Genomic DNA, 13,730 nt, shown 5'->3' on the forward strand with positions numbered 1-13,730 from the left:
TTAGAAGAGGAAGGAGGGTACTCTGGACAAGTTTAAAAGAGATAGGTAATGTCAATGAACCGTTATTACTAATGTAACTGTAGTGAATGTACAGTACGAAGAAACATGTCAGTATCCACAGTATCCACAAGAAAATAATCTCCATCATGAGCAAAATCTGGAACAAGAAGAGCACCACGAATGATGGAATGAAGCGTAATAAACTCAGATGAAGAAGCGGGCCGTGCGCGAAGTCGAGTTAGTCGCAGTTCTCGATCCATACGCCGACGTGGGCCAATTAAGGCATCCATAGGTAGAACGAGTGCGAGATCTAAGGTACAGCTGCCAACAGTGTGCTTAAACATGCATAATATCTTCACAAATATATTTTTGTCGCGGCCGTCCTTGTCCAGTGTGCGTATTAGAGCGCAGTCACGCCGTTCTTTGCCATGGAAGCTTGGGTTGCATCGCAGGTAGTCAGTAGCTAGCTTCCAGTCAGCGGTAGACTCATAATGCACTCTCAAGTATCGATATTCATGGATCTTTCGACATACAAAGTCAGATTCGAGTAAAAGCGAGGAAAGTCAATTTACCTGGTCTTGTGCTGAAAGTTTCAACCACATTGTTCCTTCCGGCAGCGGTATGTTGTGAGAGGGAAGGAAATGGTTGAGAAATGTTGCGAGTTTCTTCCGGAACTGGTGAAATGCACAAATGGACTTGTTTTCTTCCTCCACTTGCGAAAGGGTTGTTTGATTCTTGAGGGGTGAACCGATATGAAAATGTTCTTCAAATTTCTCATCATCCAAGTCCGTGTCCTCCAGTTCTTCCTGCGAAAGCATGAGTTTGCATCGTTCCTCATCAAGGCACTCAATACGACTGCGAATAAATTCAGAGACGACACTCTTATGGTCGAGCTCAAGGATCTATGTTACACGAAATGAGTGGTATGGAGCGACTCATTGAGAGTTAGAATTAAAAAGCATGAACGTACCTGATCAGCAATATCCTTACGATTGGTCTGCCGTAGATACCACTGTTTGATCGGTCCATGTTGCTTCTCATTTGGTCGAGTGCTGAAGTTCTGAGCGGCACCTTTCGCCATGATGTCATCGAATATATGCTTTCCAGAGTGAATCTTTGGAAAGTTCCAGTTCTTGATCGTGTCCGGATCAGTCTCCTCGACGATTTTGATGTAGTCCTGAGATATCAATGATAAGTGAATTAATACTAACGACAATTTGCAGAACTGCTATGACGTACCTCTAAGCGCTTCTGAAACTCTAACACCTCTGCCCTTCCCGCAGCAATCGTGCTTTCAGTCTGCACGTCAAGTGAAATATACATGTCGATATGTAGGTAGCTCGCTATACACCGTAGTAGTGCATAGCCAGCTTCATCCGCTGCGCGTGTGAGTATGTTCTGTGTGGCATACAAAACTTGCTATGAGAAGAGTAATTCGTTAACATGAGAACTGGTAGCCGCGAAGTCATATCATACCCTGGAGATATCCCGAAGTTTGTTACCGTCGCTGTAAGTAATATTAGTAACCCGATCAAAGTGATTAAGATTGCGCCATCGCGGGAAGGTATCGAACCTGCGAGCAATTAAATAGGGTTGCTAACATGTAGTCTGAACAATTACAACTCACTGATCATCCAGTTTCTTCTCATTGCTGCGTCCAAGGGCTGCAATGCGTTGTTTGAGCTTGCCGAAGAGATGTTTCCACTGACCCATATGATATACATGCAAATGGTCCTGCGAAATCGTGTCATGAGGATCAGAATTTGGGACTTTCCAGAAGACGTTCTGTAAGACATGATTAATGGGGGACAATAATTGGTACATTTGATTGCAAGTGCTGACCTTAATAGGCCGTAGGCCCTGTTTTTTGAGTGCGCTTTCTCCAGCTACACGGTCCCTAGTCCATAGCTCCACCAAAGCTTTCGTGTCATCAGATGATCGAGTCGGATAAGTGGAAGCGTTATCGTAGAGCTTGTCTGAAGGGACGAGGCAGATAGGACAGGGACAGTGACAATTGGTTCCCCGTATCAGTGCCATCACGCACCTAAGATTAGATTAGAAAACCATCAGAAAAAAGTATGAAACGACATTACTGCTCCTCATAATCAGCCGATAAGAGCAAGATGAATGCATACAACCATCTCATGACGCCGTCATAGCATGTATATGCATACCCTGCCTTGGCATAGATGATGATGGTTTCGAGCAGCTTGAAGAATGCCTTGTGCCATACGACACGTTTGAGATTGACATATGAGAGCTTTCCGTCTTCCTCAGAATCGTCAGGAACCTGCGCAAAAGAACTGTTTCGCGCAAAACTCAGAACTAACACTAATTTCACTTACTATTGGTAGCCAGCCAACCATTCGCCCACCGCCAAGTCCATCTGTGTTCCTGATATTGACAGGCAAGTTTCCGCATCGCACGAAGACAGGGTAGGCTTTGACTGTACCGGCAGAAGATAGATGAGTTTTGTCCGCATACAATATAAATGCGAATGGGACACCATTTTCAGGTAAAGACGACTGTGAATTCAATATATAAAGGGTATCACTTAGTAGAATCACAAATGAACAATAATACAAAAAATATAGCATACTTGAATGTTCCACCAACGGTCTCCAGTCCAAGGTTCATGTACAAAGTGCTCGTAACGCATCCCATTGTGCTTGTACAATCGCTGTGCATCCCAAACAAAATGGGGTGCCAGTAGCGGGTCCTGTAGCAAGTCCAAGGCCCAGTCCCACAATGGCCGTGTGTATACGTTGTACTTGAGGTCCTCCCGCTTGTGCTCAACAGTAATGGTATGCTTCTCGAACTATCAAAGGAATGTCTAATACGACTGTAAAAAAAGAAAATCGGGTTCTTCTCTCACAGGTGACATTTGACTGGCAGCCCTGTCCCAGGCTTTTGAAACATCACCATGGGACTTGAACGTGAATTTCACTTGGCCGTCAGCAATTCTCCAGATGAGCCGCAACAGCTCGTCTGTTTGATTCTTGTTCAAGGCAGCCTGGTGTGCGAGTTTGGCGAACTCAAAGTCCGCACGACAAGCAAAAGGCTGCCAGGGTTCGTTGTCGACGATAGGCGGCAGCTGATGCTCCTTGCATCCAAAAGTGGAGAACGACTCTACAGAAGTCGCACGGCCGCTGTGTGGGTGGTATTCCATCTTGAAAGTATCGAGATTAGGAGGAGCTGAAGGCATGATTGGGAGCGATGATAGGGTGGTACACGCGGGGATGCCCATGCTTGTATCTGATTCTGAACCTGTAATTAAGATTTCAGAAAGGGAGCGCATCACGAGCCAAAATAATACATACGTTGACGTGCATCTGAATCTCTACTGATGCTCATTGCATTGGCAACATCTGAATTCCCTTCAAACAATGGACCTGCAGTGAAGTCGTCAGGCTGTTGATCTTGCTCAGGCGACGAGTTCTTTGTGCCATCCGGGACCATTCTCAAAGGGACCGACGGCGCTGCAGCAGCGACAACAGCAGAAGCCATTGTTTGCTCCTTACGATGCTGTCTTTTCTCTCGACGTGCTTCTAAAAATGATGCAAAAAGTATTATTAATTAGTACACTGATATCAACAAGATGATATGTCAATGAAGACAGAATTTAATCGACACTTACCTTTCCTTTGCAGCTCCTCCTCTACTGCACGCGCTGCAAGTGCTGCGAAATCCTTGTCATCATTCTTCTTATCCCGTCTTCTCAGACACCCTTGTTCGTGAGATTTGATCCCGCACGCCGAGTATGACTTGTTACAGTACTGACAATCCACTTGGTTGTTGGATGATGTTGAAGCAATATATTTACGTCCCCGGTTCGTCATGTTTTGGTTGGGGGCCATGCCACAAGAGTAGTACAAATTAAAGATATACAGCCTAAGAGACACAGCTAAAGATTCAAACACGATGATGGGAGGAGTCGGATCAATGAGAAGCAACGACGTCGACGAAAGATTATCATAATAATCTGACATAATGAATTGCGGTTGCAATTATCAATAATCACCCGGCACCATTAGAATCGCTTGTAAGTACTAAGAGCATGCTTGCAAGTGAGTAAAATAAGTCACGCTCCCTGGGAATTTAGTTCCAATGTGGTCCAAATAGCGTCCCAATATGGAACGCTTGCAAGGCACCCCTGGAAATTTCCGACATCAGTCCAATATATATGTAAGTACATAGAAATTTAGAACCTGTAGGCAAAAGTAGTGGCAGAATATTTCAGGTCCAAAGTACATGTAAACAAACATGAGGCGCTGCAGATGATGGGAAAACATGTAATAACGCTGGCTGCAATGTGAGTAATGTGCAAAATAATCAACTGCACATCTGGTGGGGCTAGCAAGACAGGATGGGACATGGAGAGGACAAGTACATGGGAAAATATTGGGTCTAATGTGGCCAAAATGTTGGGTCCACTAGTCAAAGTGATGGGTCTGATGTCAAAGCATCAGGTTACGTCAGGAAGTAATTATCATGCAATAGGCATTTGACACAAATCATGAAATAACTGAATACGAGCCTAGCACAAGCTCGAGTGCTACACTGTCCTGTTCAAAGTCAATGTGAAGACACACATGCTCTCGAAGCCAGATGGCTCAGTAGCTACGAAAATGGAGATAGAAGAGCTAGATAAAAAGATCAATGAGTACTTCCAGAAAGACTCACTCACAGCAGATGTTCAGCATAATCAGTGATCAGGTGTTACTGCGTGTGCAGAAGCTTGAGGGCTCTGCTGCAATGTAGAAGGAGATCCATGATATACATGAAGGCAAGACAGAACTTATCCAAATTAACCTCCATAGGCATCTACAGGACCTCAGATGTAAAGAGAATGGCAATTCTAAAACTCACTCAGGAGAACTACTCCATCTACAGGAGTCTCTAGCAGGCATGAGCACTGATGTCAAGAACTGTGACAGCAATACTGCACTCATAGCATCCAAGGGCAGATCTTTAAGGGGTTGTATGTTGAATATACTGAGTATAATAAACCCAGATATTACTTACTTTAACTGCCAGTGAAAGGGCCACTATAAAAGTGACTACTGGAGGCTAGGGGAAGGGAAAGAAAAATAGGGTTCCAATTAGAAACAGAAGCAAGAAGCCAATAAGAAACAGACAGCTAACACTACAACTGAGACTAAGGTACAAGATTAGTATGCCTTTATCACCTCAGACTTGGCCTCTATCACAAAAGATCTGAATGTACCAGCAGAGTGCAAAGGCACTATCATGGACTCTAGTGTGACATCCCACTTCTGCTCCGATAAAGCAAAATTTACCAACTTTGTCCCAATTGATCTTCAAGATGTCCACACTGCTGATGGTTCTACCTTAAGTGCTATAGGAAGGGAAGATGTTAAGATAGACTTATCCCTAGGTCTAGGAGAGAAAAGGACCAGTGTTACCCTAAAGAACACATTATATGCTTCTAAGATGGTGTTTATATTCATCTCAACCAACTGAATCACAGTGTCCAGCCTTGCTGTCTTTTTCAAAAGACAAATATACAAAATCCTTTTGAAGGGTCCAAAACACCATATTATTGTAGAGATCCTTCAGCTTGAAGGACTACATGCTGTCAATCAGCATTAGAAGCACTATGTCAATATAGTCAGGACAAAACTCATTATTTGCCAACTTTACTGGGTCCTGGGACATATCTCCCAGTCTGCCATCAAGCATATGGTAGAGAATAGGCTGGTCAGAGGAGTTGAGCTTAATACCTCCTCCCCCCTGGAATTCTGTGGAGCCTACACAAAAGCAAAGGCAACATGTCAGTCTTTCCCTATCAAGAGGTTTAATAAGAAAGATTTCCTGGTGGATATTTTTTAGTTAGATATTAAGTATGCAAAGAATCTTTTGTTTTATTCATTCTTTATTAGAAAATTCTTCAATTTCTTGATCTCTTTAGTTAGCTTAACTTACTTATCTACATATAACTTCATACTAGTTGCCTCATTGATATAGTGCTATATATTGAATCAATAAGACACTAAGCAAAGTGCAATAAATTTATTTGACTTGGACTATGCAAGTTCAAAATCTGCAAAATGATATTTTTTGTTTAATTGAAATATTGAATGTTTGCTTATGAATAAGTCTCTCAAAAGCTAATTACAAGTAGTCTTAGTTAAGTGGTTATTACAACAGAATAAAAATCTGTATCTCTTCTATTGTATAGGTTTGAAATCTGCTAAATAATATATGTTTTGTTTTTCTATTAGAATATATCTTAACATTGAGTTATGCATGCTTTTCTTAGACATTCATATCACTGGTTTGGTCAAATAGTTATCATAATAGACTCAAAATCTGCTGACAAGATTTTTGCAGTATATGAATTCTCAAGACCTCAGAAAAGAGAGAATCATATAACAAAAAACACTAGTGACTCAGACTAATGCTGATAACTTTATTATATAAACATAAGACTAAGTTCTAGTAGCTCCGATAAGGCTATAGCAAGTAAAATTCCTATAGCATACTTGCAAGACTAGAGTGCAGTAATTTATAGTTGATCTAAGGTGAGATTGATAAGTTTTAGTGGTTTTTTTTTTCTTTCACATGTGCACACACGCACATAGATGGAAATATGTGATGGCAACAGATCAGTGCTTACCTTGATCATAAACAATCACACCCCATTGTCTGATGTTCTTGAGAGTCCACCGTAAGTCTTCCTGCAATGCATGGTACTCATTGTGCTGCTGAACGTAATTAAGCAATGGTTTGGACATCCTGATGATCTTCATTTGCTTCTTGTCAAGCGAATTGTATTCGTCTTGCAAGGACCGCACATATTGTCTCAAGGCCAAAAGATGATGCTGACCAGACACCACCACGATAGGATTGCTATCCTTCATTTTCAGTTCGCATACCTCTTTCAGCTCATCAAACATTTTCAACAGTGAGTCCTTGTTCGCAACACGTTTGAGATCGACAATGATTGGTATTGCAGATGTGTCCTTCATCGGGGTGATACCAGACTTGAATGATCCTACCAGTTTGTTCGTTTCCCCGTCATTTTCAGCTCGATCGTTGTACACCCCGAATGTCAGGGTGTCTCCGATCTCTAACAAATTGATCCACACAATGCCAGCCCTACATTTTGCAACTTGTGAGTCTAACTTTTGTGTCTCCTTTCCAAGGTCTATCTTCAGAGGTGCCGGTTCTATCGGCCATTGATTCAGCAGTAGGTGCGATCCACCTTCATCCTGATTCATGTTAGTATCTTATTGGTGAGTCTGTCCTTCCTCTTTTTCAATTTTGAATATTCACTCCTCCTGATGCTCCCTTCTTTCCTCCTCCTTGGGCTTTCTTGGGGAACATTTAGATTAACAAAATGGTGATGTTGTAGGGCAACACAATGGTAGGTAACTAACAGTTAAATTTTATGCTATCCGGCTCCTGTATTTTGTTTACTCTAGACCTCTGCCCTCTGCCTCTGCCTCATGTTCTCTAGAGGTCCGTAAGCATCACGTGACATAGAAAACATATAAGTACTGAAAATATAAACATAAGACTAAGTTATAGTAGCTCCCATAAGGCTATAGCAAGTAAAATTCCTATAGCATACTTGCAAGACTAGAGTGCAGTAATTTATAGTTGATCTAAGGTGAGATTGATAAGTTTTAGTGGTTAAGTACAAAGTTAAAATGCAAATTTTGCTAATTTAAATGCTAAATATAAATGTGCACTATATAGTGAGATGGTAGTAGAATTTTGAGTTATAAAAACCAACATAATATCATGTAATTAAACTCTTAGAGTATATATGTATAAGTATATTATAATAAAGCTAGTATAGACAGCATATTTTATATTAGCTAGATGAGGGTGATGTATTATAGTGTATAGATGTCATCAGCTAGTACTAGCTTTCATTTATTATATTGCAAAGGGGGTGGAGAACTAAAAGATAAATCAGAATGTCTAAAAGAATCTATAGAACTAGAAATTAGATCATGTCCTATTTTAGTATTAGGATTGTCTGATTCATTACTATTTGAAGGGTCACCTATCATGAAGTTAAATAATTCTGACTACTCTTAGATATCAGGTGATAAAACTATTTGATGTTTTTTGGTAGTAGTTATTGTATTTGAACTTGTCTGTCTGTTAGCTAAATAAAAAACAAGTGAATATTGGTTAATATACTATTTTTCATGTTTTGAGGAAGGTTTAGCCTAAGGAACAGGGGCCTGCTAAATAATATATGTTTTTTTATTAGAACATATCTTGACATTAAATTATACATGTTTTTCTCAAATGTTTATACTAATAGTCTTAGTCAAGTGTTTATTAAAGTATGGTATATGTAGCTGTGCCACTGTCATCCTATGAACTATCTAACAAAGATTATTCTAAGCTAGACTTACTGTTTTCTGATTTTTTATCTATCATTATGTATAGACAATGACTCCAGCAGAAGTGATGCAAAGGGTTATTAATCTCTACACTATAAAAATCAGCTTAAATAAATGAAGGTGAGGTATGTGAGGACTCCTGGCTCCAGAAGCTTCTTATATTATAATCTGCAAGCACTAGCATAGGATGTACTCTGAGGTGTATCATACTACACTTCACTCATTCACTGGCCTATATAATAGTTTGTTTTCCCTTAAAACTAGCATTGGCACTATTCTACAGAATCTTCATATAGTTTTCACACCATATGAGTTTACATGCTATATTTATCATTGTATACTAATTCTTCCCTCCTTATTACACTGTCATATTATATGTCACATGATCTCTTAGAATCATTCTACCTAAAAGGAACTTATAGCCCACTTCCTCAGCAGCCACTATATCACAGCAGCAATGAATTCTTATGAACCTGTTGGTAATCTTGTTAAATTAATTTTTAGACTAAAGACACAGGAGGCAGTCAAATGCCCTACTAAAGACTGTTCAGGATGATGTACTACTTGAGTATCACTATCATACTACTTCAATAAGAATCATCCTAGTATAGAAGCCTAGCATTTCAAATTCCTAACAAAACACTATATTATGCATTCATATTACTATATCATTAATTAGAATAATAGTCTAAGTCATCAAGTCATTCTCTTACACCTATAGTAGATATCCAGTGTGTCCTCTGCAGGTCTATCTGACCTATCTCCTACAGATCCATTCACTCTATCATTCACCAGTTCAACTCCACAGGCTGTCTATCATTAGAGTACTATAGCTGTACTTTTCTTATTGAGCTAGACTGGCTTTTAATACATGTCAAAATTTAACCAGCTCAGCTACTTGCCCTTTTGCCAACTTGTCCAAGTATGTTCATTAGCTGAGGTTAATGTCATGCTGCCAGGAGATCAAAAGCATATAGAGAAGGGTTTACCAATTCTCAGAAAACTTTTTATGTAGTATATGCTAGACTGTTATAGCTGGTGGTGCAATTGAAACTAACTCTGAATAATAGAATCTGGACTTACTTTAACTCTTTTACTCATGTATTCTTATATAGGGCCTATATAATTCTGGTAATACAGTGTCTTTCAATGATAATATTATATACACATAAAGCCCATACTGGTATATTAATTAATTAATATATACCTTTATAATGTAATTTCTCATTTGAATTTGATCAGATAAAGGCAAGATTCTATTATCTGCCATTCCATCTACCAGAGGGGAAGTAGCTGCAGCTACTGTGCTGTATGATTATGTTATTGTGAAAAAAGACATAATCATAGAATCCTAATTCAGCTGCTTTATAACTTTGTTGTACTTCTAGTGTGACACAAAATTACAAGTATTAAGGTTATGATCTGTTCCTTAGATATATCACTCTATTTGGAGTCTCTAGTAGATAATGATCACTTCTGGTTAGGGAATATTATCATAGTGAGATACACTATGCTTCAACACAGTTAGTTTGCAATTATGCTCCAGTGAGGCTGCATCAAAGCCTCCAGTAAGACTTTTTCCCTTGTAGCCTTAACTATTTTAAGCAAACACCTTCTGATGTCACCCTTCCATAAAGAAATAGTATGCCTGCTGTGGCATCCTCTCCTGATAGTGATGTCATAATGAGTTTGGATGCAATGAGAGATAAAGTGGGAGAGAATATAGTAGAAAATAGAGTGAATAGGAAAGAACAAGAGAATAAGGAGGAGATCAAAGAGGATAAGGAAGAAGAGTATGCAATGCAAAATATATAGTTTCAGGAGAGTCTTCTAGGATTAGTGAGCCATGATCTGAATGATGGTCATGTAGAAGAACTTATTTCAGATAGTTTCTTTGCTATAGAGAATGCAGAATAGTGCCTTAATAAAGATATGTCAGTTTTAGGGTATGTTTTTTTTCTGAACTTTTGAACATCTGTTTAGAATCTAATGCCATGATTTACTCTGTCACTAGTTTGCTATCAGAAAACAGAGCATTTGTTCATCCTCCTGACAACACCAACTTGGGTTTTATAATACTGTTAAGACCATGCACAAAGGGTAGGACTGATTCCAAGGGGCTTGGCTTCAGCTCGTGCGCTGCGCCCCTTACCCGAGTATGTGCCCTTAACTTCAGAATGAAGTCCGGAGAAAGTCCAGTGAAGTCCGAAGGACTTCCGGAGGAGCGTGGGAAACTTCGGAAGGACTTTCCGGACGAGTGCGAGAAACTTCCGGATGAGTGCGGGAAAGTTCCGGAGGAACTTCCGGAAATTACGATGGAGTTTCGTCCTGACGGGGATATGTATAATGGCTACTCAGGACTCGTCCTGAGTAGAAGGAAACAGAGGAAAGGCTGCAAGGACAAAGTCCGAAGCAGAATAGGTCCGGAGGACCGCGGGAAAGTTCCGGAGGAACTTCCGGAAACTCGGAGGAATGGAGGATCGGATGAGTGGATGAGTGGATGAGTGGATGAGTGGAGGATCGGAGGAGCGGAGGAGCGGAGGAGCGGAGGAGCGGAGGAGCGGAGCTCCGGCCTAGGGAATTCCTCCCTAGGCCTGAGATGGATGATTACTAAGTCGGAGGAATAGAACTGTTACGAGGACTTAGTGTGAAGACTAGTGCGAGGACTAATATGTGTATGATATTCAGACTGAGGAAATACAGGAGTATCTACTGGGGTTTATATACTAGAGGCAAGTCTGTGCAGATCAGTAAGCAGAGGGGTAAGGCTATGTACGAGCATGTGGAAATGTATTAGAAAATAAGACGGATCATAGGAAATGAACTCGGAGATGAAATGAGGTACGGAAAATGAGGAAGTCTAACTCAAGAAGGAACATACAAAGGGATAAGGCACGGAAGATAGACGTGGGTCGGATCCGGATGTCCGGAGATGAATGCGTGATAGGTCTGGGTCCGGAACGCAAGGAAGATAGACGTGGGTCGGGTCCGGATGTTCGGAAGTCCGGAGACAGGTGATTACCATAAGGGGATGGGCGCTGATTTAAGGTTTGGGTTCGGACATGACAGATAGGTCGGATCCGGAGATCCGGAGATGTGGATATCAGATCTGGCGTCCGGATATCAGATGCAGGAGTACAGGGATCCGGACGGATAGAGGATTGGGTCTGGAGACATGGACAGGAGGTCCGGAGGTCCGGATGAGGCGTGGGAACGTCGTCAGATGTTGGTCCGGAATGCGGGATATGACAGTATCCCCCCTTTAAGGCCGAGCCCTCGAGGCTGAAGACTCAGGATGTCTGGAACGGAGATTGCTGGTATATGGCAGAGGACAATGATGGATGGATTCCGGAGGATTGGTTCCTATGAGCTGAAAATCTCCGGAGGTTTCGGAAATGTTCCTGACACACACATGGTTCATTATGATGCCTAGTACTTCATCTGGAAACTGGACATCATAGACGGTGGTGAAGAATGGTGATGTGATGTGAGGACAAATAGGTTTCCGGAGTGGAAGTCTGGAACACTTTGAGGATAATTCCGAAGGTGACTGGAAGTCCGGAAAATGCGTGGGAAAATCGGAGGAAGCTTTCAGAGCGGAGGAGGTTGTATCAGGGCAGTGGAAATGCAGCGAGTGCAGGACAAGAGGGCAAGAGTGGATGCGATGCAGGCCTCTTTCTGATGTGACGGAGGAGTCCTGTGAGACATATCTTTCTCCATGAAGCAGAGCTTGTACTGAGGTACAGCTAAGGATAAGTGCATCATCAGAAATCCGGAAATTAGCCCCTATGACCGGAAAATGATCGGAGATGTAATCGCATGATGACTGATGAACTTCTGGAGTGCAGGAAGTGAGAAAGGAGTGCTATGAGGCGTGATTTCCTTTGTACGGAGGTCTGAGGTTGAATGGATTTCGATCAGCGATGTGTGCTATCACTCGAGCCGGAAGTGCGTCAGAGGAATCTGCTGGATATGACTGTGAGCTTCCGGAAATTAGCCCCTAAGACCGGAAATGTTCCGGAGCTTTGGTTGCACACTGCGAGAGGTCATGGGCGGAGTTTCCAGGTGCACTGAAAGTTAATGCAAATAGCAGGATTTTGCACCCGGTGCGAGGCTTTTTGATAAACACGCATGGTGGATGGAAATCCTGATGATGGGGCGGATGGATCCAAATGGTCCGGAGTAGGGCTATGGCGTGGGAACCAACAGGAGTCGGACGGAAGGATGATGATAGCGGAGGAATGGGTCGGAAACATGGAGATCAGAAACACAAAGGGTCAAAAACACGGAGGGTCGGAAATGCAGAGGAAGGATGGGAGTACAGAGAGGATGTCTTTCCGGAATATTCGATATCCATTGGTACAGCTGCTAGAGCAAAAGGATAGCTAGTGTATAGGCTCATAAAGGACGGAGCAAGCTGTTTGATGGGCTGGAGATTGCGTGGATTGACAACATCTGCAAAGACACGATTTTCCGATGGAACTCCGGAAATGCTTTCCAGGAGGTTTCGGAAGGGATGCAACAGACTGGAAATCAATGGTCCGGAGGTCAACACTGGTCAGGTGGAGGTGGATATTGAAATGGACCGGCTTCTTCTAGCTCGCAAGTCCTGCAACAGGCGACTGCGTTAACTAGGGATATATAGTCGGTTTTATCAATGGAGGTGACACAGTGGACTTGGAAGTGGGTTTGTCAGATTAGGGTTGGATGTGGTCGGAAAACATGATAGGAGGTCCGGACGTAAGTGTTTGGCAATGCCAGGGTCTATGGTGAAATATCCGATGGGAGTCAGAACGGATATTGAGTCGGAAAAGCGGATCATCGGACAAGACATATGCGATAGGACAGAGGTGTTTGCAAGTGGTTCGGAATTCCGGAGTTCCGGATGATAGGGGCTATGGCGTGGAAACCCATAGGAGGTGGATCGGAACATAGAGGAAGTGAGGTGGAAGTGCAGTCAAACACGATGGAACACTAGGCAGTGAAGTCAAATGCATCGGATGACTATCAATGGCCTAGAAAGATCATGGATGAATAGTTCCGGATGTTTTCGAATGATATGCAATGTAATGTGCGCTTTTCCCGCGGTTTTCCGGAGCTGATCCGGCCGGAAATACAACTGAATGGTCCGGATAGGTTATGGGTCGGATAGGGAAGCTGCACATGCATGAATGACTGTGCAGGACAGTGGAAATTGTTCTTTTATGGGACGGAGCAAGTAAATTCCGGATGGAATACAAGCTGAAGAGGGTGAAGTGAATACTCAAGCGGAGTCCCTATCCCCCCTTTTGGAAGATGTTTCCAAACATCAATGGAGGAAAAATGGGCACAGGGTTCCGGCAG

At 42.1% G+C, this 13,730-nt stretch overlaps 2 protein-coding genes across 2 annotated transcripts; both read right to left on the minus strand.

Moving 5' to 3' along the window:
* HD556DRAFT_1432425 (uncharacterized protein) lies at positions 1-3,839 on the minus strand (the record flags this gene model as incomplete). The annotated part of the gene is made up of 14 exons (XM_041305121.1): positions 1-22; positions 106-521; positions 573-902; positions 971-1,177; positions 1,240-1,419; positions 1,477-1,573; positions 1,628-1,785; positions 1,843-2,044; positions 2,094-2,290; positions 2,346-2,525; positions 2,600-2,818; positions 2,876-3,195; positions 3,393-3,548; positions 3,638-3,839. The coding sequence occupies 14 exons, from the start codon at positions 3,837-3,839 to the stop codon at positions 1-3; spliced, it is 2,886 nt and encodes a 961-aa protein (XP_041159508.1).
* A 2,613-nt stretch (positions 3,840-6,452) lies between these two features.
* On the minus strand, positions 6,453-7,244 carry HD556DRAFT_1308996 (uncharacterized protein; the record flags this gene model as incomplete). Its single annotated transcript, XM_041300218.1, has 3 exons — positions 6,453-6,514; positions 6,641-6,878; positions 6,900-7,244. 3 exons carry the CDS (start codon positions 7,242-7,244, stop codon positions 6,453-6,455), a joined length of 645 nt encoding a protein of 214 aa, XP_041159509.1.
* Between the last annotated feature and the right edge of the window lie 6,486 nt (positions 7,245-13,730).

The sequence above is a fragment of the Suillus plorans genome (genome assembly GCF_016647745.1).
Source record: "Suillus plorans strain S12 chromosome Unknown HD556scaffold_33, whole genome shotgun sequence".
Classification (NCBI taxonomy): Eukaryota; Fungi; Basidiomycota; class Agaricomycetes; order Boletales; family Suillaceae; genus Suillus; species Suillus plorans.